The sequence below is a fragment of the Acomys minous genome, assembly GCF_964271855.1.
Source record: "Acomys minous genome assembly, chromosome: 2".
Classification (NCBI taxonomy): Eukaryota; Metazoa; Chordata; class Mammalia; order Rodentia; family Muridae; genus Acomys; species Acomys minous.
In genome coordinates this window covers 82,017,121-82,043,128 of record NC_140484.1, presented here as the reverse complement: position 1 = coordinate 82,043,128, position 26,008 = coordinate 82,017,121, and the positions used below count along the sequence as shown (strand labels likewise).

The window sequence follows — 26,008 nt, the reverse complement described above, 5'->3', positions numbered from 1 at the left end:
AAGATACTTAAGAGGGCAGACACTTAAGGAAAATGCCCCCTCTTCATCCCTTCCTCCCTTCCTCCATCAACATAAAAAAGAACAGGAACTAATAACCACCAGTCCTTAATATCATTCAACATCAATGGCCTTAACTCCTCAATAAAAAGACACAGGTTAAAAATATGGATGTGAAAACAGAGCCCAGAATTCTGTGGCATACAAGAAATACACCTCAGCAATAAAGACAGACATTACCTCAGAGTAAAGGGCTGAGAAAAGGTATTCCAAGCAAATGGACCAAAGAAGCAAGCAGAAATAGTCATTCTAGTATATAAAACAATACATTCAACCAAAACCAAAAGTGATGGGGAAAGGACACATTATACTCATTAAAGGAAAAATACATGAAGAGGACAACGTCTCAATCCCAAACATCTATGAGCCAAACACAGGAATACTCTCACCCATGAAAGAAACATTACTAAAGCTTAAATCACACATTGAACCCCACACATTAATAGTGGGAGACTTCAATACCCCACTCTCATCAATAGATAGATCATCAAGACAGAAACTAAATGGAGAAATAATAAAAATAATAGCCATCATAAAATAATTGGATCAAACAGATATCTACAGACCATTTCTCCCAAACACAAAGACTATACCTTCTTCTCAGTGCCTCACAGAACCTTCCCCAAAATTGACCATATAGTTGGTCACAAAGCAAATCTCAACAAATACAAGAAGACTGAAATCATCCCTTGCATTCTATCAGATAACTATGGACTAAAATTGGAACAGAGAAACAACAGAAAGCCTACAAACAAATGGAAACTGAAGAACTCCCTACTCAATGACCCCTGGGTCAGTGAGGAAGTAAAAATAGAAATCAAAGATTTTATATAATTCAAAGAAAATGAAGGCACAATGTATCAAATCTCATGGGACACAATGAAAGCAGCACTAAGAGCAAACTTCACATCATTAAGCACCTTCTGAAAGAAATTGGAGAGATCCCGTACAAGCAACTTAACAGCACACCTGAAATCTCTAGAACAAAAAGAAGCAGGCACACTCAAGAGGAGAAGATGGCTGGAATCATCAGAAAGATACCAACTACCAAAATAGAATCAAGATCAAGTAAACAAATTAATTAGTTCTATATTTCCTAAGGAAATAGAGGTAGTCATCAAAAGTCTCCTAACTAAAAAAAGCCCAGTACGAGATGGATTCACTGCAGAATTCTATCATACCTTCAAAGAAGAGCTAATGCCAATTCTCTTCAAACTATTACACAAAATAGTAATGGAAGGAACATTACCAAACTCATTCTGTAAGGCCACTGTCACCTTGATACTTAAACCATACAAAGACTAAACAAATAAATAGAATTTCAGAACAATTTCCCATATGAACGTTGATGCAAAAAATTCAATAAAACCCTTACAAATTGAATCCAAGAACACATCAAAAATCATTCACGATGAGGGAGATCCAACATGGCAGCTTGGAACACACAGAGTTTGATCAGCAGTACAGCAGAGACTATACAGTGACGTAAAATCGAAAGTGAGAACTACAAAACACCAATGCTGGGGATTCCCAAGTGTGAGGGGCCACCCTGTGTGGAGCATAGGTTGGTCCAAGCCTTCAGTCACATGGCTAATCAACAGAAAAGTCCCTAGAGCCTTGAAAATACTGGCAGTGTGCCTGGCAGATCCTGCAGCTTCTGAGCTCACTGTGGGGCAAGGAAACACCAATGTTCGTGGACTCTAGAGAAAACAAGATATTCCACAACAAAAGCAAATTTAAACAGTACCTATCCACAAACCCATCCATACAGCAGATACTAGAACGAAAACTCTAATCCAAGGAGGCTAACTATACCAAGAAAAACACAGAGAATAGATAACTTCACTTTAAGAAAAAAAACAAAAATTAGACAAGTATTCAAACACATTACTATAACCAATATCAAAACAAAAGGACCTAACAGTCACTGGTCATTAATCTCTCATTCAATATAAATGGCCTCAACTCTCCAATAAAGAGACACAGACTAACAGAATGGATGCATAAACAGGTTTTAACATTCTGCTGCATTCAAGAAACACATCTCAGCCATAAAGATAGGCATTACCTCTAAGTAAAGGGCCAGAAAAATGTCTTCTAAGAAACAGGCACAAGAAGCAAGCTCAAGTAGCCATTCTAATATATAGTAAAATAGACTTTCAGCCAAAATTAATCAAAAGAGATGAGGAAGGATACTTTACACTCAACAAACTAAAAATCCACCAAGAGGACATGATAATCCTGAACATCTATACCCCAAATACAAAGGTACTCACATTTGTAAAAGAAACATCAATAAAGCTTGAACCACACATCAATATCCACACATTAATAGTGGGAGACTTTAATATCCCCATCTAACTAAAGGATAGGCCAGCAAAACAGAAGCTAAACCAAGAAATAATGACATTAACAAATGCAATGAATCAAATAGACCTAACATATCTATAGAAATTTTCATTCAAACACAAAAGATTATACCTTCTTCTCAGCACCTCAGGGAACCTTTTCCAAAACTGACCATACAGAAAGTCACAAAACAAGGCTCAACAGATCAAAGATTGAAATAATACTTTGAATCTTACCATACCACCATGAACTAAACCTGGACCTTAACAACAACAGAAATAGCAAAGAGCCTACACAATCTTGTAAACTGAACAAATCTCTACTCAATGATAACTGGGTCAGAGAAGAAATAAAGAAAGAAATTAGGGTCTTCCTAAAATTAAATGAAAATGAAGGTACAATATATTCAAACTTATGGGACACAATGAAAGTACTTCTAAAAGGAAAGTTCATAGCACTTCACAAAGAAATTGGAAACATCTCAATACAAGCCTTACCATAATGGCACATATGAAAGACGTAGGGGGAAAAGCAAACACATTCAAGAGGAGTAGACAGCAGCAAATAAGCAAACTCAGGTCTGAAATCAATAAATTAGATACAAAAAGAACAATTCAAAGAATCAGCAAAACAAAGAACTGGTTCTTTGAGAAAATCAACAAGATAGACAAACTCTACTCAAATTAACTAAAAGACCATATCCAAATCAATAAAATCTTGGCATGACTCTAACCAAGTAAGTGAAAAAGTTGTATGAAAAAAACTTCAAGTCTCTGAGAAAAGAAATTGAAGAAGCTATCAGAAGATGGAAAGGTCTCCCACACTCAAGGATCAATGTAGCAAAAATGGCCATCTTACCAACACCAATCTATGGATTCAATGCACTCCTTATCAAAATACCTCCACAATTCTTTGCAAATATTGAAAGATAAATTCTTAACTTCATATGAAAAAAGAAAAACCCACAATAGATAAAACAATCCTGTAGAATAAAAAGTCTCCTGGAGGAATCTCCATCTCTGATACCATCCTGTACTGTAGGGCAACAGTAATAAAAATGGCATGGTGTTGGCACAGAAATAGCTGCTTGTTCAGTGGAATTAGATCGAAGACCCAGAAATAAGTCACACACGAATGGACACTTCATTTTTAACAAAGAGGCCAAATCCATACAATGGAAAAAAGATAGCATCTTCAACAAATGGTGCTGGACTAATTGGATGTCTACATGTAGAAAAATGCAAATGTACCATTATTTACCACCTGCACAAAATTAAAGTCCAGGTTGAATAAAAACCCAACATAAAGCCAGACATACTAAATCTGTTAGAAGAAAAAGTGGCAAAGAGCCTTGAACTCATTGGTACAGGAGATAACTTCCTGAACAGAACACAAATAGCTCAGGCTCTAAGATCAACAAGTAATAAATGGAACCTCAGGAAACTGAAAAGCTTCTGTAAGGCAGAGGACACTGTCAACAAATCAAAACAACAGTCTACAGACTGGGAGAAGATCTTCACCCAACCCACATCCAACAAAGTGCTAATTTCTAAAATATATAAAGAACACAAGAAATTAAACATCACCAAACCAAAAAACTCGATTTAAAAAACGGAGTGTAGAACTAAACAGAATTCTCAGCAGAGGAACAACGAATGACAGAAAAACACCTAAAGAAATGTTCAACACCCTTAGTTATCAGGGAAATGCAAATCAAAATGACTCTGAGATTTCATTTACACCTACCAGAATGGCTTAGATCAAAAATTAAAGTGACAGCACATGCTTGTGACTGTGTGAAGAAAGGGGAACACTTCTCCATTGATGGTGGGAGTACAAACTTGTACAACCACTGCAGAAATCAATCAGGTACTTTCTCAGAAAATTGGGAATAGTGCTACTGCAAGATCCAGCCATATTACTCCGGGGCATATACCCTAAAGATGCTCAACCATACAACAAGGACTTTTGCTCAACTATATTCATAGCAGCTTTATTCATAATAGCTAGAATCTGGAAACAACCAAGATGTCCCTCAACCGAGGAATGGATAAGGAAACTGGTACATTTACACCATGAAAAGCTATTCAGGTATTAAAAACAAGGAAATCATGAAAATTTCAGGCAAATGGATAGAACTTGACTCAATCATCCTGCATGAGGTAACCTAGACACAGAAAGACATGTGTGGTATATACTTATTTATAAGTAGATATTAGCCCAACATAGATCCCTGCTGAGAGACTCCACCCAGCAGGGGATTGGGGCAGATGCTGAAACTCACTGCTGGATTCCACTGCTGGACTCCTGGTAGATTGCTGAAACTGGTAAGAAAGAATAGGGGGCAGACAGAAGGACCCAGAGGGTTCAGGAGCCCTACAAGGTGACCTTCAAGATCGGTGGATCTTGACCCAGGATGTCCTGTACAAACTCCTGGACCAACCAAGTACAACACAATCAGTAAACCCTGAATCCCTGTTCAGATATAGCCAATGGACAGCTCATTCTCCACAGTTGTGGGGAGAGCAAGGACTGCCTCTGACATGATCTCTGGAGCCCTGAATTTGACCATTTCCCCTTTGGTGGGTAGGCCTGGTGGGTGTAGAGAGGAATGGGAAGCAGGCTATCTGGATGAAACCTGATAGGCTGTAGTCATATAGCAGGGGAGGATGTTACCTTCTGTCAGGTCTAAGTGAGGGTAATAGGGCAGAAAAGGGAGGGTGAGAGAGAATGGGAAGATACTCAGAAGGGGATAACAATCAGGATGTAATCTGTATAAATTAAAATTTAAAAAGTCATTCACCATGACCAAGTAGGCTTCATCCCAGGCATGCAGGGGTGGTACAATATGTGGAAATCTATCAGTGTAATCCATCATAAAACACATAATCATCTCCTTCTAGATGCCCAAAAAGCATTTGACAAAACCCAATACCCATGCATGTTAAAAGTCTTGGGGTGATCAGGGATAAAAGGCACATACCTAAACATATTGAAGGCAATATATAACCAACATCAACCTAAACGGAGAGAAACTTAAATCAATTCACCGAAATCAGGGACAAGACAAGACTGTCCACTCTCTCTGCATCTCTTCAATAAAGTATTTGAAGTCCTAGATAAAGCAATAAGACAACAAAGGAGATCAAAGATATACAAATTGGATAAGAAGAAGTCAATGTATCACTATTTGCAGATGATATGAAAATTTACATGAGTGACTTCAAGAATTTTATCAAGGAATTCCTACAGCTGATAGACAATATGACTGGATACAAACTCAGTTCAAAAGAATTAGTATCTCTCCTTTATACAAAAGACAAACAGGCTGAGAAAGAAATTATGCAAACAAAACCCTTCACAATGGACACACACACACACACACACACACACTCACACACACACACACACACACACACACACACAAACCCATAAAGTATCTTGGTGTAACAATAACAAAGCAAGGGAAAGACCTGTATGAAAAACACTTGAAGTCTCTGAAGAATGAAATTTAATAAGACATCAGAAGATAAAGATCCTCCATGTTTATGGATCAGTAAGATTAACATAGTAAAAATGGCTATTGTACCAAATGCAATCTATTGATTCCATGCAATTCCCATCAAAATGCCAACAAAATTCTTTACAGACCTTGAAAGAAAATTCTCAAGTTCATTTAAACAAACAAACAAACAAACAAACAAACAAAAAACCCTCAAATACCTAAGCAATCCTATAGAATAAAAGATCTTCTGGAGGTATCTCCAGCCTTTATAGCAAGCTTCACTATAGAGAAACAGGAATAAAAAACAGCACAGTTCTGACAGAAACAAGCAGACTGAACAATGGAATTGAATCATCAAAGGCTCAACCATAAACTGATACACCTATGGACAACTGATTTTTTGAGAAAGAAGGCAAAACCATACAAAGGAAAACAAATAGCATCTTCAACAAATATTGTTGGTCTACCTGGATGTATACTTCTAGAAAAATGCAAACAGACTCTTATTTATCACCATGTACAAAACTAAAGTCCAAGTAGATTAAAGATCTCAAAATAAAACCAGACACACTATAACTGTTAGAAGAAAAAGTGGTAAAGAGCCTTGAGTGCTTTGCAAAGGAAACAATTTCCTGGACAGAACACCAATAGCTCACCCTCTAAGATAAGCTATTAATAAATGGGACCTCAGAAAACTGAAAAGCTTCTGTAAGGCAAAGGACACTGACAACAAAACAAAATGGAAGTGCACAGACTGGGAAAAGATCTTCACCAACCCTACATCTGGTCAAAAGCTAAAATCTAAAATATGTAAGTAACTCAAGAAATTAAATATTCCCAAACCAAATAATCCAACTTTTAAAATGAGTACAGAACTAAACAGAAAATTCTCAACAGAGGAATACCGAATGGCCGAGAAACACATAAAGAAATGCTAAACATCCTTAGTCATGCTAAATCAGAAAGGCTAAGATCAAAACTTCAAGTGACAGCACATGCTGGTGAGGATGTGAAGAAAGGGGAACATGTGTCCATTGATGGTGGAAGTGCAAACTTGTACAACCACTTTGGAAAACAGTCTGACAATTTCTCAGAAAAATGGAAATAGTTCTACCTCAAGACCCAGTCATATCACTCCTGGACATATACCCAGAAGATGCTCCACCACACAACAAGGCCATTTGCTACACTATGTTCATAGTATGTTTGTAATAGCCAGAATCTGGAAACAACTTAGATGCCCCTCATCTATAGAATGGATAAAGAAACTGTGGTATATTTACACCATAAAATACTACTCAGCTATTAAAAACAAGGAAATCTTGAAATTTGCATGCACATGTACGGAACTAGAAATGATCATCCTGAGTGAGGTAACACAGACCCAGAAAGACTAGCACGGTATATACTTACTTATAAGCAGATATTATGCACATAATAGAGGATAACCACACAATAATACATAGACCTAAAGAAACTAAATAACAAGGAGGATATTAGAGACAATGCTTAATTCTTATTCAGAAGAACAAATAGAATAGACACCAGAAGCAGCTGAAGAAAAGAAACAGAAAGGGAGCCTACCATAGAAGTCCTTTGAAAGACTCCACCCACCAGGAGATCAAAGCAGATGCTAAAACACTCAGCCTAACTTCAGGGTGGAGTGCAGGGAGTCTTATGGAAGAGTTGGGGAATAGAAAGACCAGGAGAGGTCAGGAGCTCCACAAGGAGAACAATGGAGCTAACAAATTTGGGCAGAGGGAGGAGGTAATGCAGAGACTGATGCACCAACCAAAACCATGCATGGGGAGGACCTCAACCCTCTGCTCAGATGTAGTGGATAGGCAGCACAGTCTCCTTGTGAGTCACATAATATGGGGAGTAGGGACTACCTCCAACATGGACTCTGGCTCCCACCTGTTGATCACTTCCCCCTAGCAGGGCAACCTTGCCAGGCCACAGACGATGAGGACACAGGCAGTCCAGATGAGAAGTGATAGGCTGAGGTCAGATGGTAAAGGAGGAGGGGTCCCCCTTCTGAGAACTAAGGAAAGGAGGGAGAGGACATAAGGGAGGGAGGGTGGCAGGAAGGGGTAGACAATCAGGATTTAAAGTGAACAAATTAAATAATTTTAAATAAATTTGAAAAGGAGGAATTATTAAATCTAAAAAAGCATGCATGAGATGGGTCTAGGCCTTCTACATGTGTTACAGATGTGCAGGCTGGTCTTCATGTGGGACCCCTAACAGTAGGGAGAGGGGCTGTCTCTGACAACTTGATATGGCAAGGAGGGGTTGGTATCCATGATAGGCCTCCCCTTTTCTGGGAAGAAAAGAAGTAATGGGGGAGGGGAGGTAAGAAGGAGGGACTGGGAGGGGAGGAGGGAGAATAAGATGAAATCAGGATGTAATAAATTGATGAAAAAAGATCACCCGTAAAAGCTTATGGTGCTTAAGAATCACTGGGATCTTATTAAAACATGGGGTTTTGATTCCCACTCTAGACTCTGCATGTCTCAAAAATTCCTCAATTGATTACATTTAGAGTTGTTCTGATTTAAAACACCCACAAATTATAATTATGCTTGGGCAGTTGCTCAGTAAGTCCAATGAAAGGCACTAAGAATGAGAGGGTGTATATGGTTGCAACACTAAATGCTGCTGACTCTAAGAGGTTTAAAACAGATTTTTTTCACATTTTAGAATCTATAAAATTGATACATATCCAGACCAGATAAAATACAACCGTCTTTATATACAGAATTCAGTTCTCCCTTGAACTGCATTTGAGACCATACTTTAAGAATGCACAGGGCCTGGAACTCCGGGACTAACTTTTTTTTTTTTTTCCTGATTACAGATTCCTAGCATCAGAGGTGAAAGACTTTTTGCAACAGGACACATGCAACAGCTACGGAACATTCATTGCTTGTCAAGCAGTTGATTTAAAATGGTACATAGACAGAAATGTGTGTGTGTGTGTGTGTGTGTGTGTGTGTGTGTGTGTGTGTGTGTGTACGTATTTATTTTAATGCTGTTAACCTTTCTAAGCAATTTTAAACAGTTGTTATTCCTAGGTATGCACAATAGCGTTGAGATATGCCAAGGAACTTCATCTCTGATTAAAAGGCATGACAGGGGTGTAAACTACCAAATCAGAGGCTTAATTTTTACTGCATCTTCTCTTTGCTCTAATACAGCTCCAGTGCTTGCTTCCCCTTCCTGGAACATCTCTTTTCTGCTCACATACCAATGGCTTAGGTCTGTGATACTGCACCTCAGCATTTTACAGGGGCCAAAGGTGAAAGGGCAGCGAGTAGAGGGGAGCAGGGCCTTGACAGCTGTTATCCTGGCGTGTAGTGGCTAGGTCCGGCCAAGGCCTTGGATCCACTTCTTTTAGTTCTCCTGAGAGGATCCTGACATTGGAGATTGAATCTGCTGATTCGCACTCTACATCTCGATTTATTTTGTGTACTGTGATCCAGTTCCCTAGAAGCTGTCTTGGTTGCGACAGGTATCCCGGATTCATTTCATAAACCATCTTCCAGTTCCTGTCCCTCTCTACTCTGATCCCAGCCCAATTCCACGTCTTTTATCCCGTTTACTCTTCTTTGTTGGACCGCTTCCCGAGCGCTCTGATGACGTCGCCTTCAGGACTCAGTCATTCCCTTTCTTCACTTTGTTCAGCAGTGTTCACGCACCAGAAATCTTTCTTTCTTGTTTAAAATTCCCATTGTACCCTAGAAACAACCTACTGTGCACAGTACGCAGACTTGCTCTAGCTGGTGTCAGTGGACTGCAAGCAGATTTCAGATGTGGCGTCTCGCGTGACATCATCAGTGCGTGTCCTTTCTGTCAGCACATGCGCCTTGAGGGGAGAGTCTTCGTGGCTGAGAGATGGGCAAGCGGTGAAGGCCCGCGCTGTGGCAGGTGGAGTCTGTTTGTTGTGGTCTCTTCAGTTTGAGACTTTCTGGCTGGAGCACTCCGGCTGCCTATCAGGATTAATGAAGTATATAGCGAGGTGAACTGGCGGCAAGGGAGATTAGGGCCTACTGTGAGCACAAGTGGGCCTGGGATGTCGGCGGTAGGCTGTAGTGAGGTCTGATGATTAATTTTGCCTTTTTTTTTTTTTTTTTTTTTTTTTTTTTGTAGCAAGGGGCTCACTGGGAGGCCACGAGTGGCCTACAAGTCATTCCAGAGATTACTGGTCACATTTTGTAACAGTGGCCTGAGATTTAGTTGTGTTTCTGCTACTACGTACTTTTATGACATTGTTTAAGGGCCTCTTTCCTATGATTTTTTTTTAAAAAAGGAGTAAGATTAGCTGGTGTCAGGAGCAAGAAGGTAGGTATGCATATGTAGCATAGTTAGTATAACAAACATTATATTTATGTTGAAGGTCATTACATTCAAATCCTGAATTCCTAACTACAGCCGAAGCCCATCTCTCCAAGGCTCCTCACCTGTGTGACTTAGCTTAGCTTAAGGTCAAGTCCAGTCTCCAACAGAAGTCTTTGATTGGAGGGTCAGGATCCTGGGGGACACTCCCCAGATTTGGAGAGCAGAGTGATACTCTTGGGAGTTCTAGGACTGTCTAGTCATCTTAAATGAGTGATGTCACTGGCCTCTGCTTATCAGGTGCAGCCTTAGGTGTGGTGAGAGTCTCTCACTAAGCTATTCTTATGTGTCTAATAGGCATTCTTAAAAACTATGTTCATTACAGCTGGTGTTGATGGTCTCATAATTTTTTAAATTTAATTTTTCATTCTGAAAATAAAACTCTCCCTGTGTAGCCCAGACACTTGCTACTAGCCTGGCTGAGCTTGAAAGTGTAATGTTCTTGTCTCAGCTTCTGGAGGGTTGGAATTTACAGGTCTCTTAATGCATCCAACCCAGGCAGCATTCTTGAGACTCTGAACTTTAGTTTCAGTCATTATGTTAAGAGATAAAAATTATTCTGATGGCTGTAGATATGGGAAACAAAGGCCCAGCCCAGCCTCCTCTTTAGCCCACTTATTAGGAGTCACTTCATGGACCCTTTTGAAATGCCTAATGTAGCTTTGGGTATCTGCCAGTGTTCCCTGTGATTTTCAGATTACTGTAGGGTGATGGGTTCCTCAGAGCAACAGTGACACCACTGTTGCCTGATTACTAAAATATTTGTTCTTTAAGATAGAGACATGTTCACTTTGTTACCTATTAGAATTTTTCTGATCACTGTTGATGATAGCAATGTACTGGAAACAATATTTGACAGCATTGGACTGAGCAAGTGAAGTATGTGCTGTTTTATTTGGTAAATTAAAATTATCATATGCCTGATAGCATGCACACCAGTAATGCCAGCACTCAGGAGGCTGAGGCTGAGGGTAATAGATTTTCAGGGCCTATTAGCATAGACATTGAGACCCTGTCTGAAAAAGCAGACAAATGAGAGGTTCCAACAAGTCTGATTCCTTTAGGAGAGTTACATAGCAAAAGGATCACTGGAATCCATATTTTTAAAAAACATTTTATGTTTATTGGTACATTGCCTGCATGTATGTTTGTGCAAGGTGTCAAAAGCCCTGGAATTGGAGTTACAGGTAGGTGTGAACTACTGTTTGGGTACTGGAAATGAACCCAGGTTCTGTGGAAGGCTAGCCAGTACTCCTAACCTCTGAGCTGTCTCTCCAGTCACAATAACCTATATGTTTTTTAAAGAGTTTTTTTTTAAAGAAAGTGTGTGTGTGTGTGTGTGTGTGTGTGTGTGTGTGTGTGTGTGTGTGTGTTGGAACCTCTGGAAAATCAAAAATTGCTCTTGATCCCTGAACCATCTCCCCAGTCCTCTGAATCTGTGATATAAAGACAATTCTCAGGTGGGGTGTTCTTATATAAACTGATATGGTAGGGTCCCCTGAGAGATGAGGTAGTCATAATTTTTAGGATGACTGTAAGCAAACAATAAATCTATACAGAAAAATTATACAAGTATATTTAAAGCTTTTAAAGAATGGTGGGGAAATGTTTTTTGCTTATTTTAAAACCATCATTTAATGCAAATGACACTTGTTTTTTTTTCTTTTTAAGGCAATGAATGATAAATTTTGCGACATGGATGTGCATATATTTTTCCATGAGTGTGAAAGTTCTGTGAGAATTTGAGGTTTGGTGACATGGTGGTGACTCCACCCACCTCCAACAATGTACTTTGGAAAAGTTGAAGTAGAATTGGTGAGTTTGCTCAGCAGGTAAACGTATTTGCCAACCAAATTTGACCATCTGAATTCCCCCCCCAAAATCCCACCATGACAGAGGACAGATTCCAGACAGCTGACCTCTGACCTCCCCACACATGCTGTGGAAAAATTGGATGTATTTTATCAGACTCTTAAGGATGTCAAGATGTACAATGACCTCATGAGATTCTGACAATTAGGACTTAAAGAAGTACATGACATTTTATCTGGAATCTTCTTAATTGTTAAGGTGGTGCTTCCTATATATACCCCTGTACTGAATCCTTTTCTAGTGAGGAATCTGCAGCTACAAGTGATTGGACCTTTCCTTGCTCTACTAGGTAGTGCCAACCTTGCCCAGATATTCTGCTTAATGTGTCACTCTGCAGGAAACACATTCCCTGATAGAAAGGAGAGTGGTAGGTCTTCCAAGACTCTGGTCATCCTATGTAAAAAATGTTTCTTCTATATGGTATCATTATTACCACTGAGTGCCTTATAGATCTGATGCAGGATCTCCATGAAAAGTGTAAAGTAAAATAATTTGAAATACAGTATCCCAAATAAGGACCTCCAAAAAGCCATATGCCTTCTTGATGCTAAGTGCCTGAGTCTGGCTTGTGTCTCAGAGTTGTTGGCTAGGAAGGTCATATAGACATCTCAGATTCTAAAGACTGTGTGATCCTGTTGTTAGCTATCCTGAGGTAGATAGTAGTCCCATTTCTTGAGTTGCATAATATCAAGAAATCAGATGGAATCAAGCTGGAGTCTCACTTCCTGCTGGCTAGCTTCCATCGATAGAGTAAGTCTTTCCATCCTGTTGTTGGAGAATGCTCACACACTGTCCACCTCATATGAGGGCTACCTTTCACACAATATTGAAAAGTCAGGATATACACAGTCACACAAAGAAGGCACAGTGGTTAGGTATAAAACCAACCATTTTACAATTCAATTTGAGCAACAGTGGCACAGCATGAAGGTTATATCTTATTCTATGATCCAGGAAAATATCCCCAGTAACTGAGGAGACCTAAGAAACCAATGGTGAGAGAGCTGCTATGGTTTTATTGAATGGAAGGTATGGGCATCATTTCCCTTTTAAATAGGCTTGCTTGTGCCCATAGATTCGTGTAGCTGTCTGTGCTGCAGTAACTGCTATAGTCTGCCTCCTTGCCTCTTTGCTGATGGAGTTATAATTGTGTAAGCTGCTGGGACTCAGTGTTTTTTTTTTTTTTGTGGTGAGATAATAACCTAATATGGATAACAGCAGAAATGGTTCATGTACAAATTCGTGCTTTGAAGGATCCATGTAAAAGATTGTATGAGCTGCAGGACACAGTGTTGCACACCTCTAATCCCAACAGTTGGAGAGGTAGAGACATGCAGATCTCTATATCAGAGTTAAAGGATATAGATCCAAATGGCTTCTATACTGTGAACTGATGTGCAATAATCCTATGCCAGTGCCCATATATGGAATTAAAATAGCACATGGTGAATTATGTGCCTAAACACCTCAATAGTCTATTGCTTTGGATCACTCCCTTCTATATGAAATTGTCCTGTGAGGATAATTTAATATAGGTAGTAGGATCTTTTAATCCTGGCCTTTTTAATTTTGTCTGCATGGGTGACTCTGGACAGCAAATGTCCTTTGTTAGAATGGACAGGATTAGGCCTTCACAGATGTTGAATATTTGATATTGTAAAAATAGCTACACCATGAGAATCTGCAGGTGGATGAAATAACCCAATAAATTCTGATGCCATTACTCCCAGAAGAAGGGTGGGTTTGTGTTCCTTTTCCTCCATTAGGAGTCCTAACTACTTGGATGGTAGCATCTTCAGTCTTCATGACCCCTGCTACTAAGATTCTCAGTTAGCATTAACCCTATATCCCCTCAACCCAAATGTCCCTCAACCAAAGAATGGACAGAAAAACTGTGCTGTATTTACACAATAGAATACTACTCAGCTTTTGAACACAAAGAAATCTTGAAATTGCCAACAAATGGTTGGGACTAGAAAAGATCATCCAGAGTGAGGTAACCCAAATGCAAAAAGATATTCATGGTACATACTCATAAGCAGATTTTAGCCATATAGAAAGGAATAACCATACTACAATTCATATACACAAAGAATATAAAAAACAAGGAGAACCCATGGAAGGATGCTTAAATCTCACTCAGAAGGGGACAAAGGGTAGGCAGTGGAAGTGCTTGAAGAGAGGGAACAAAGTAGGGAAGGGAGCCTGGACAGAAATGAGGTTGGAGAACAGACTTGGGAAGAGCTGGGGTGGGAGAGCTGAGTGCTTGCAGAAACAAGAGACACTGTGGTGGGAGCATCACTGTGCAAAATTGGAAACCTATGACAGTGTAGGATTCTGGGAGAAAATCAATCTTAAAAATACCAAGGAAGTACAAGATTCCCTGTATAGTAAACTCTCATCTCAGATGAGGTCAGTGATGCTCAGCTATGGTAGCTAGTAATAACTTAGTAGTAGCTTAGTAATAGCATAAGGAGACTTTTGGATAAGTTAATATGAGTTGAGTTCCAGATGTAAATACATTAGTTAAATCTACTGTGGTTTTAGAGGGATAACAAAAATATTCCTTGGCCTCTTCATCAAATAATTCTGGGAAACTTGGATATTCATGTATATATAGAAAGAAACTTGATTCTACCTGGAACTGTGGAGCATTCCTTTAGTCCCAGCCATCTGGAGGCAGGGGCACAGGCAAAGGCAGAAGCAGAGGCTATGGGAGGCATATCTCTGTGAGTTCAAGGCTATCCAGGTCTACATAGTTACTTCAAGGACAGACAGTGCTTTGGAAAGAGAACCTATTTCAAGACACTCAAATTAAATTAAAAATCCATGCATTAGATTCCTTAAGGGTCATATTACCCAAGTCAATATGCATCAGAGCCCTGAGTGTAACAAACTTGAAACTGTTAGAAAACAGATACCACATAGAGTTGAAAGTACAAGTATAGGCCAGGATGGAGCAGGACTCCAAGCACTCAAGTAGTCCTTCCCATAATTGATGTGTGGTTTCTGAGGGAACTAAGGGGATAATTGCCAGCAAACAAAGCAGTTACTTCAGGGAATGGCCAAGAGAACGGGAGCAAATCTTTGTTATTATATATGCAGATAGAGGATTAATATCTAGATAATTTACAATGAGATAAAATGTCTAAATCATAGGAAACAATGCAACTCAATTGTTGAGGGTAAAAAAAGAAGTCCTCAATGATTTAATACAAAAAAATTGTGAGCACATAAATATGTTCAGATTCAGGAAGAATCAGTGAAATGCACAGTGAAACTCCAGGAGATGCCATTCTTGGTCAATCAGAAAAGAGATGACAAACACTGATTAGGGCATATGTATGAAAAAAATGTTATACCCTTGTGGTGTGATGAAGTATTCCACCCTGTTTAGATGTCAGCATGCATGGTCCACCAAAAGCTGAAACCGGGTTTAGCATATGGTCCAATTTTACCATTAAAAAACCTCAGCATATTGGAGAAGTACTTGGCCATCAGTGTTGACTGTAGCTCTTGATGTCGTACATTAGAGAACCAAGCTTAGTGTCCAACAGCCTTGTCATGGATGAGAAAATGTGATGTACATATAGAGCAAAATATTTACAGCCAGAAAGTAATGAAGTTATGTACAGAAATCTGGATTCCGCTCACGCCTGGTGAGATGACTGAGCATGATGAGAACACTTGCTGTTCTCTCATAGTCCCAGGCTGAGTTCCTAACTCCCTCGTGGTGGATCAATCTTTCTTCATTCCAAAACCAGAGTTCTGATGCCCCCATTGCCCTGTGTGTCTACTGCACACATGTGTTGCCAAGAAACATATACAGAAGAGTCACACACATTAAATAAAATATTAAGTGGGTTTATTATAAAATGGGTGCAACTTGAGACAAACATATTCATCTAATTAAACCCATCTAAGAGAAAGTCATCTTAATAGGTTTTTTTCTCATATCTTGGTACTAGATTGTATATACACGAAAGTATATATTTCATCTCATGAAATAGTGGGAAGAGCTCTGTTCCCAAATAATGGTTAAGAGCTGATGTGAGAAGTTTCAAATGGAATGAACTGTGGTCTCAACCTGAATGTGTCCTGTTTACAGTATAATGTTAGTATATATATAGTGTTCAGTGACTAGTACAATGAAAATGAGGGTGAAAGAATAATTTTCTTAACAGTATATATTTTGATGAATTGTGTGCATAGTAATTGCTATATTTATGTACATACATGGCCTTGGAAAACTAAATTAACAATAATAATATCTAAGTTATGAGAAAATAAAAAGGCTTTTATCTTTTAAGTAAACTATGGATTAAAAGCACTGACTAAAATTTTTTTGTCAATTTTACTGTATTCAAATATTTACAAATATTATAGAATATAGGTCTGTGTATATAAACACAAAAGTCAATATTCATCTACATACCTACATATATACCTATGTCTCTATATATTTAATGTATGCATTGCTATTGATGTCTATATTTATCCTTATCCATACTGGTAAACAACTTGTTACAAACATTTGGCCTCCTCTTACATTGCATAGCCATAATATTGAGAAATTTCCATGTCCTTCTCCCTCTGAAGGAAAAGCTGCAGTTGCCTAGAGGAGGGGTACTTGACAGCATTCTCTCGCTCCTGCTGAGCCCTCCTCTTCATGGCCTCCCTCTCTGGCCTCTGCTCTTTTGTGATGGGCTGTGAGATAACTGGGCCTGGGATGTCAACTTTCCTCCATGGAATTGGTTGCCGGCTGAAGTCTTGCAGCAGATACTGGGTTTGCGGTTTGCCAGGTGATGGTGCCTTCTTCCTGGCAGCAGAAACAAGCTCTGTTTGGAGTGAAGTGTGAGACGATGCTCTGTCGGGTGGAAGCCTTGATGCAGCAGACTGAGTCACAGTGCTAGACTGGATGGCTTTGGGTACATTAGATTGTGAGGCACTGGTGGAAATGGGCAGAACTGGCTTGACAGAGGCCATTGAAGATGTGCTGGCAAGAGATGGTTGGGCTGGCATGACTGGAGTTGGCTGAGCCAAGTGGGAATGAGGCCTTGCAGAGTGAGCTGCAGTGGGCCTGTGTGATGTCAGGGAGAGGGGCTTTCTAGATACAGGTCTGGCTTGAGGCTTGTCCAGGGTGGGAAAAGGCAGAGGTACTAACTTGACCTTCCCAGGTGGGGGCAGCTCATACTGGGATGAGGTCAGACACTCCTTGTGAGCACCTATTTCTGCTCTTTGGGCATTGCCTATGGTTTTGTCAGGGCCTTGGCCTTCATGTGGCATATCCAGCAATGCTGTTGTGGCTGGACCTGTCCTGGGATCTTTGTTGCTGCTCGAGATTCTGAGGGCCTGGGAGGAGCACATGCTAGTTTTCTTCTCACTCTTCTTGCCCAGAGGGTGAAAGACCTGCACGGACTCCAGCATGTGCATGCCGAGGTGGGTTCGAGGCTTTTTAAAGCTGTTGTGGCTGAGCTCAGGAGGATTCCTCTTCCTTTTGCTCTTGGGGATGGTGGATTGCTCTTCTGTCTTCACTTTTTTCCTTGACTGCTTAATTTCTTCTGTCTTCTTCGAGGTATTTTCTCTGGTCCCCTTGGTGTTATCTTGCTCCTGTGTTCTAGCTCTGCTGGGCTTGGGTTCCACTTTCTGATCTTTGCCTTCCAAGAGCTTAGCCCTGTTGTCAACAGCCTTGTCAATGACTCCAGCACTGGTCACAAACTCCTCTCCCTCCATCAGGTCCCTGGGATGGATTTTGGCCTGAAGAGCTCCATCAAGCAGCTCAGAGGCTTCATGGTCTTTCTTCCTCACCTGCTCTGATGGTCCACTAATAACTGTAGAGATGTTCTGGGCCTGATCCCTGCAGGGACCTGTGGAGACTTTGGATTTGGTTGCTGTGGGATCTTGGAATTGTTCTAGGTCTGTGAGGGTGTTGAATAATTGTGGAAGGTGAATATCTGCCACCAGTGTTTTGATGTCTGCAAAGTCGATAGTGGACATCATCACATTGTCCAATGACCCTTGCTCTTCTGGTCCAATGATGCTACCCTCCATACCGGCATTGTCAGAAACAGGCTTCTGCCTTAAGCTCACAGAATCAGTGCAGTCTAGAAGCTGCTGCATGTCAAGGTTTGCTAAAGAGAGGAGTGATGTGTCTTGGTTTTCTTTTGTGCTTTTATGGGTATCCAGAGGCATTGGAAGCTCAGGTTTAGTCTCATCCAAGTTTTTATTCTCTGTTTGTTCCAGGCTTTGAGCTGGAGGCAAGGCCAGGAAATCTGAAAGGCTGTGGATGGAGGCTGTTAAGGACCTGTCCTCATCCACAGGTGTTGTCTTCATTTCGGAAACCTGGGTGTGGGTGTTGCACAGTTCTGGGCTCTTCATCAGACCGTGTATATGGCCAGAAGGTGGCAATCCCAGGAATGCTTCCATTTCCACCACTGAAAAAAAGTCAAGAAAGAAGTCAGTACCTGGTAAGTGAGATGCTTCCTCACCCCTTTCTTTGGAAGCATCACAGCACTCTGGTGCTTTTAGCTATGTAGATGGCAACCTATGTGTTCTGCTTGGGCAGCAATGGCAGCACCTCTGTTCACAGACAAATGGTAACTGTTCAGTTTCTGGTGACTATGCCATGTCATGTTTTCTCTCATGTTTTTGTACAGAATTCCCTATATGTGTGCTCCTCATGTGCCTTTCCCTTTGTCTTTCATACAGTGAGTCTCATTCCCTTGGGAATTTGTTGTTTGGCATGTTGTCTGGTCCATAACATTCTCGAACTTGCCTGACTGTACAACTTCTTTCATTTTAGGGCATTACTCAGATGCCCCCAGAATCCTGATTTTTATGTGGCTTTATGTATACAACTCCATTTGGATACTGCTATGACACAGCATTTCAACAGTGAAAGCTTCCTCTAGACCCATGTTTGTCCAACTTCTTAGAGGTACATGGCAATTGATTTAAGAAGTTAAAATCTTTCTGTTTGGGCATGAAACAATGTTAGAGAACATTTCCTCATTATTGTACAATCTTGGTCATGGATTACCTCTGAAGTACCACAGCAGGAGAGAAAGAAGCAGCAGCTTTGGATAACTTAGCCATGGTAAATGGGCTGCCCCTAAATTTGTCCCTGCAATTTGAGGTGTAAGGTAATTCGTTTAAAAGTGCTTGGCCCTGGGAGGAGTACTTTCGCCCGGACAGATTTGAGCTACACTGCCCTGAAAAATGATTTCCATTCGTGGAAAATTTAGTGTTACCAGCACAAAATCTCTCCATGTTTTCTTAAGGCCCAGAGTAATAGATAAGGAAGGAGACTGTAGGTAATTATTGTGTGAGACTGATTATCTTTGGTAGTGACATGTGTGACCGTGGGCACCACTTATGCAGGATGGATGCCTCACACTATAGCTCTGCATTGTCTCTCATTATAGAGTCTGATGATGGTGATGGAAACTAGAGCTGGAATAACCTGTCAAGACTCACATTCTCCTTCTGTGATGAGTCCCCACTACTGAATGTTAGCGCTGAGTCTCCTTAGAGTGCTAATACCATTCCTTCCTCTCCTGGCTTTTTACTCACCTTGAAGACTGGTATCTGTCATTGCTTGAGCTGGTGCAGAGTAGAAGGCAGAGGTGGAAAGTGGTGCTTGCACTTTCTTTGGCTGAATCTCTTTTAGCACCATCACCATTTCTGGTTGCTGGGCTGACGTCTGACTCTCAGGGTAGCACACAGAGCTGTAGGTGTGCAGGCCCTGTCCCCGTTTTCCAGGAATCAAAGGACAAAGGCCATTGTGGTCATAGTAATAGACCTGGCTGCCTTCCTGGTAAGAAGGGGCCAGGCTGTATCCTTGATTTGGCATCTGCAGTGGTATGGCATGGTCAAAGTTGTTAGACAGTGTTGGATACAAAGGGACTATCACATTGGGATCTAAAATTTTATCACGCTCGGCTGTCACAGACAGTGAGGAGAGTGTGGTGTCCGGGTCACTGACAGTCACAGTGAAGTCCTGGAGTGAAGTGGCCCTCCCACCAGTGCTTCCTGTTAGATCCCACTTGAGAGAACCTGGATAGGAAAGCGTGGAGGTGGAGATCTGGCCCTGGTCAGTCAGCACTGTCAGCATAGCCGTGCCAGCATGTTGGTAAAGGTAGGTACTGCCCATAAGAGGCTGCAGAGAAGTGCTGGAGGCTGATGGCAGGAGCCAGGCTGAACTCCCAGCTGAGGTGGAGACCCTGGAGAAGTTGCACACCCTTCCTGCTGAGGGTGTGGAGTTGCTCAGTACAGGTAGAGAAGGCTGCAGAGAACTTTCAGTCCCAAAGAAAGCTGAGCTTTGGAAATTTTCTGTAGGAAGCAAGAAGACAGTGGGAAAATGATGAGACTGACACTTCCTATCTTCCTGTGGAGAGTAGTGCTATCTCCAGTTTGTACTCTTTGGGAGAGTCTGAGACTGATGTTCCCTCACCTGCCTCTTCTTCCTGAGTGGGCATGGAATCTCTAGTTGATTTAGTTCAGCCTTTGCTACAATGTAGACAGTGTCCTACTTTGCCCTGCCTTGTCCTTCTCTTAAATCTGTTGTGACACTTCATCATAACTGTGTACTGGAAAAGAAGTATTTGGAGGTGTGAGAGCTTAGCTTCCCATGCCTTTGCTTCAGTCCTATGCAGATCTTAGTGCATATAAGAAACAGGTCTCAAAAACTGTCCATATCCCTTAGATATTCAAATTTTGTGGCATATATGCCTTTGAAGTAGGATCTTATGATTCTTTGTATTTCTTAAGTGACTATTGTTATGTCTCTCTTTTCAATTCTGAGGGTATTAATTTGGATAGTATCTCTCTGCCTTTTTCCTTAGTTTGGCTAATGGTTTGTCTATTTTGTTGATTTTCTCAAGGAACCAGCCCCTGGCTTTGTTGATTTTTTGAATTGTCTCTTTGTTTTTACTTTATTGATTTTAACCAAGAGTTTGATTAATTCCAAATGTCTGCTCTTCTTGGGTGTTTCTGTTTCTTTTTTTCTACATCTTCCAGATGTGTTGTTAAGTTGCTTATATGATATATACTCACTTATAATTGGAGACTATCCCAAAAGGGATGTCTCATGAATGTCTTCACTTACCCTGAGCATGGGATAGATGTAGGACATCCTATTGGGATTCTAGGTGAGAGAAGTATAGGAGAATGAGAAAATAGTAGGACCCAGAGGGTCATAGAAACCTACAGGAAGAACATCATGATAAGCAGATCTGGACCCAGGGGGAAATGCTCAATCTACTGCACCAACCAAGGAGAATACATGCAGTAAACATTGAACCCCTACTCAGATCTAGCCAATGGATTGGACATTCTCCACAGTTATGTGGAGAGTGTGGACTGACTCTGACATGAACTCTGGTGCCCCATATTTGACCACTTACCTGTGGTGGGGAGGCATGGTGGCACTCAGAGAAAGAATATGCAGGCTACCAAGATAAGACTTGATAGATAGCCTATGACCATATAATAGTGGATAAAGTCCACTTCGGTCAATGGCTTTGGGCATAGGGGATAGGATAAAAGTGGGAGGGAGAGAGGAATAGGTTGATACCAGTGAGAGGATAACAACTGAGATGTAATCTGAATAAATTAATTAAATAATAAAAACATAAAAAAGGAGACAGGTCTCTCAACGTAGTTCAGACTGGCTTTAGAGTAACAGAGATTGGCTCTAGATTGCTGTTATCATAGGTGTCTGCAAGCACCTTTACTGCAAGCTGTTCTTTACTATGAGCATTCTTGTTTATTAAAAGTGATATATCAATGATGTTGTATACAAATACTTGCGCATTCTATCTCCTCGTGCACATCTTCCATTGTTTCTATAATTCATGACCTCTTCATTTAAGTATAACTATTAAACACATATTTGATTGTAATTTTATGAATATAGCCTGCTGATAACATTTCTTGGGGCTTTCAGGTATTTAAGGTTGACCTCGTGATCTGCTAACCTATTAGAGGGTTCATCCTAGAATAATTTGATTCTATGTTACTGTTAATTGACCATAACTCTTGTAGAGGGAAGCCTTCTGAGGATTCCCTCACCTTTGTCAGTGTGTGCTGAGAAGAGAAGAACTGACACTAGGGTGCTCAGCCCCAGTGATGATACCCAGCATAACCAGGCATTGAAGACTCGGGGAACTTTGTACAAGAGGGAAGGGATAAATTGTAAGAGCCAGGAACTAGTGGGAAAGTGCCTTCTGTATATGACAGGGGAGCTGCACCCAGACAGCTCTCAATAGTGTGGGTACCTAACCAATGCTATGGAAATGAACATGCTTTAGGCCTTTTGATTTGAAAGGATCCCAAACTATCTGTGTTTTCCTTTAGAATCACCTCTGCAATTCTGACTTATTTCCATATTTTCTCCCCCCTTATCTTTATACTTTGATATGCCTTCAGGTCCCTGTTGGTCTATCTTTCACATAACAGCCTCTAAATTTCTTTCCCTACAATAACTGCCTTCTCAGACTCCAGTTCCCTCTTAGTCTTTCCAACATTCTGTTTATCTAAGATATACCAAGGACTCTAAGACCTAGCAGACACTCTCTTTATCTCTTTCTGTATTTTTTTTATTTTGTTTGTGTCAAGACAAGGCCACTGGAGCATAGGGTTGACTTGATCTGATCTTCATTAATTCAGCCCTTACATGTTGTGTTCACTGATGAAGCTGTGTGTAATGTGCACATGTAATGTGGTGATAAGTGTATTACCATACCTAGTGTAACTGACACATTTACAATGGTACTGAGCAGTAACAGGGAAGTAGTAGTGGAGAAAGACCATTACAATCATGGTATGAAATCTAGATCTCTGTACATCTTGTTTATCTTTGTTTCTGTTGTATTTACCACTATCCAGGAGGGCTAGATTTTATTCCTTGTTCACTTACTTGCCTCTTAAGATTCAAGTATCCAGAGTCCAGAGCATAGTGGCATTGTAGTCTCAGTGAGGATGAAGAAACAGTTGAGAGTAAACTTCCAAATTCACATTCTTAGTAAGAACCAAAGTGAAATGTGACATTGAACTTGATATTTCTGTATCAGTAGTATCCTCCTTAGTATTCTATTTAAATGTATACTAAATATAACAAAAGATAATATGAAAACAAACAATTTAAAGTTTCTTTCCTTACCTGACATGGTCAGAGTAGGGGTGAGTAGGAAAAACAGTGATCCAAATTATAATGGAGCAGGGTAAATGGTAGGTCTTGACGAATGTACTGACCAAACTAGCACCTGTGTCCAGTATCAGACAGAGGCCACTGGTCACTGGTCACAGGTGACCTGTGATCCAATTTGTTTACAGGCAGCTCCATGGAAACCCCAATATTCTACCAGATGCTGATAGGGCGAGAGCAAGAATGATGTCATAAATCAGGCAGTAGCCAATGGGAAGGTGAGATTCTGAGCTAAAAGACAGGATTGGGTGGAGGAGATGCCAGAAGATAAACAGCAGCCATGAAGGTTGAGGTGTGGGGATGGTGAAGGTTGGTAATCTGCATGGCATTCCTTCTTCCCTTGACTTCTACCCTAGGAGATCATGGCAGTGCTCCTCAATGAAGCTGTGTTTTTATGCATATGATATGTCACATTCCAACAAAAATATATCCCATCAGCACACACTATACATACAGAGAGCACCCTTGGACAAGGAGACAGACATCTAGGTTGGGGCAACTCAGTTGAGAAACCACTTTAATTTATCTGAGATGTGAGCTGTCAGCATTTGTTCATGACAAAAGGATGAAATTATAATTCTCATTTGTGACTGTGTTGAAGGGCAGGGCTGAGTGTATGGAATGCACCTTGTAGCAGATCATGAACTCCAAGACTCTTCTCTTTGGGTTTCTTGTCCAGGATTCCTTTTAAAAATCTGTGCTACGTAGGTTAGACACATTTTCTCCTCTGTTTTCTTCCTTCTTTGTATGATTTGATTCTTGTACCATTTGATCGTGCATCCTTACACTAGTGGGTGATATCACAGTGATCTTCTGTTCATCATGCAAATGCTTGTCAAAGTGGATTCTGTATTTAGAACAAACAGCAGAGGAGCAGAAGTTGAGGCTGTAAGCATCCCCTCCTTCATTCATTTATTGCTGTTCTCCTGCCCGTACTCTGTGAATCCTTTCTGGTTTCTCTCCTTCTGTGTTCCTGAGCTGGGTTTGTCCTGTAGCACGTGTTGTTCTGGATCTCACTGTGGATTTCCCTCTGTGTTCAGACACTTGGGCACTCTGACTCTGTGTCCCTTTGTATAGAATCATGGTTGTGAGACACTGAGTCTGACTGCCTTCACTTTTGTTCACAACCGAGTGAAGTGTGGCAGTTACGGTAGCATCTTTCTTCCTGCAACAACCTCTGTAGAACTTTGGGTTTCCAGCATTCTCTGCCATGCTTGGGTAGAAGACTAGGATAAGTAGAAAGCAGAATACCTGGAGAAAGGAAGAAGGCGTTTGTAGGTACAGATGCTGGGTTACATGAACAAAGACGTTGGTGTTTTGGTTCCTATGTGAGAAAAAGAGGAGCCCATCTCTAAGTATGTCCTCACAGACAGGAATATATTTAGCATTTTGTAGAAATACAGGGAATCTTGTATCCTTTGTCATTTTTGATGTGTCTTTTATCTCCTTTTTCTTTCACTCACTGGTAGTTTCATAGACTATAGATTATGGCATGGGTCTAGTATGTATTCGTAAACATTTCTTATCTATCTGTGCACAAAGCAGTAGCTAATATGACAGTGACTATTACCCTTTATTTCAAATGACAATAGAGTCACTTAGGCTGTCTTACAACAATCACATTGTGTATTAGGGGTTTCACTCAGGAGCTTTGACAATGACCTAGTGGTGTAGCAGGCAGTTGCATGTCTGGCTCAGTAGAGCAGTTCCTCCATGCATATCATTTAATGTTGTGTAATTATGGACAAAACTCTGCTGTAAGAATGTCCTTTTTTACATGACACACAGAACCATGATCAGGGAGAGGACAAAGAGTCATGGTTAGAGACAGACACAAAGGACAATGCATGTGCTAGCTATAGTTTAAGTAAATTGACAGCCACCACATGCTATATAAGTGAGTTTTACGAGTTTTTAAATCAAACATTCATAGATGGCATAGGTGAAACAAGTGGACTAATGCAAGCAAAATAAGCGTATGCTATCTTGTGTTCACTAAACCCTCTGAATAAGCTATATACATTGGTTCACTTGCAAAAGTATGCTGTGTTGGAGATTGCTCAGCTATCATGTGCCCTCTCAGTGACCAGATATGGGCTAGAAAGGAAAGTGGGACGTCTGTATCTACAGTGTTATCCTGGAACTTGTGAGAAATATGCATAGATTGAGGTGGACATCCAGACACTGACCATGTTCTTGTCTTTGGGTCACTGTGATGAGATTGGCATGATTTTCCAGACCCATCAAGGGATTCTAAGACACATAATAGACCCATTAGAGTCTGACAACTAGGAGTTAAAAAGACATGTGGCATTTGCTCTGGAGCACAAACATCTTCTTAATTCTTTAGGTAGCATTTCTTATGCATACTCTTGTTCTGAATCCTATTTTTGTGAGGAATCAGTAGGTACAAGTGATGGGACCTTTTCATGCTATACTGAATCCTGTCAGCCTTTTCCAGGGAAATCTGCATAGTGTGTGACTCTGCAGGAAACACGCCCCCTGAATGAAAGGACAGGGGTAGGCATTCACATCCCCTTGTCATCCTTTGTAAAAATATTTTGTTTCATGTATGGTATCATTGTATCCTCCAAGTGCCTTATAGATTTGGGACAGCATGT

At 40.6% G+C, this 26,008-nt stretch overlaps 2 protein-coding genes across 3 annotated transcripts in view; one reads left to right on the top strand and one right to left on the bottom strand.

The window, feature by feature from the left end:
* The first annotated feature begins 11,409 nt into the window (after positions 1 to 11,409).
* LOC311592605 (uncharacterized protein) overlaps positions 11,410 to 26,008 on the top strand; it is a 141,180-nt gene continuing 126,581 nt past the window's right edge. The window contains exons 1-3 of one of the 2 annotated variants that reach the window (XR_014777462.1): positions 11,410 to 11,496; positions 11,981 to 12,124; positions 18,425 to 18,648. The gene's annotated coding sequence lies outside the window, so the exon portion shown is untranslated. Of the gene's footprint in view, positions 11,497 to 11,980; positions 12,125 to 18,424; positions 18,649 to 26,008 lie in introns of those variants that run through there. The other variant, XM_084773229.1, reaches the window with a different exon arrangement.
* Positions 16,067 to 23,493, bottom strand: LOC311592602 (uncharacterized protein C2orf78 homolog). Its single transcript, XM_084773226.1, has 3 exons — positions 23,343 to 23,493; positions 19,754 to 20,512; positions 16,067 to 18,615 (listed from the first exon to the last, which is right to left on the bottom strand). Exons 1-3 carry the CDS (start codon positions 23,347 to 23,349, stop codon positions 16,727 to 16,729), a joined length of 2,655 nt encoding a protein of 884 aa, XP_084629352.1. The 5' UTR covers positions 23,350 to 23,493; the 3' UTR covers positions 16,067 to 16,726.

Bases quoted from the DNA above. Each gene is read 5' to 3' on its own strand.
- LOC311592602 (XM_084773226.1), bottom strand. The intron at 18,616-19,753 runs GTGAGTAAAAAG...ACTTTTTTTCAG, and splicing joins GACAGATACCAGTCTTCAAG to TGGTGGAAATGGAAGCATTC.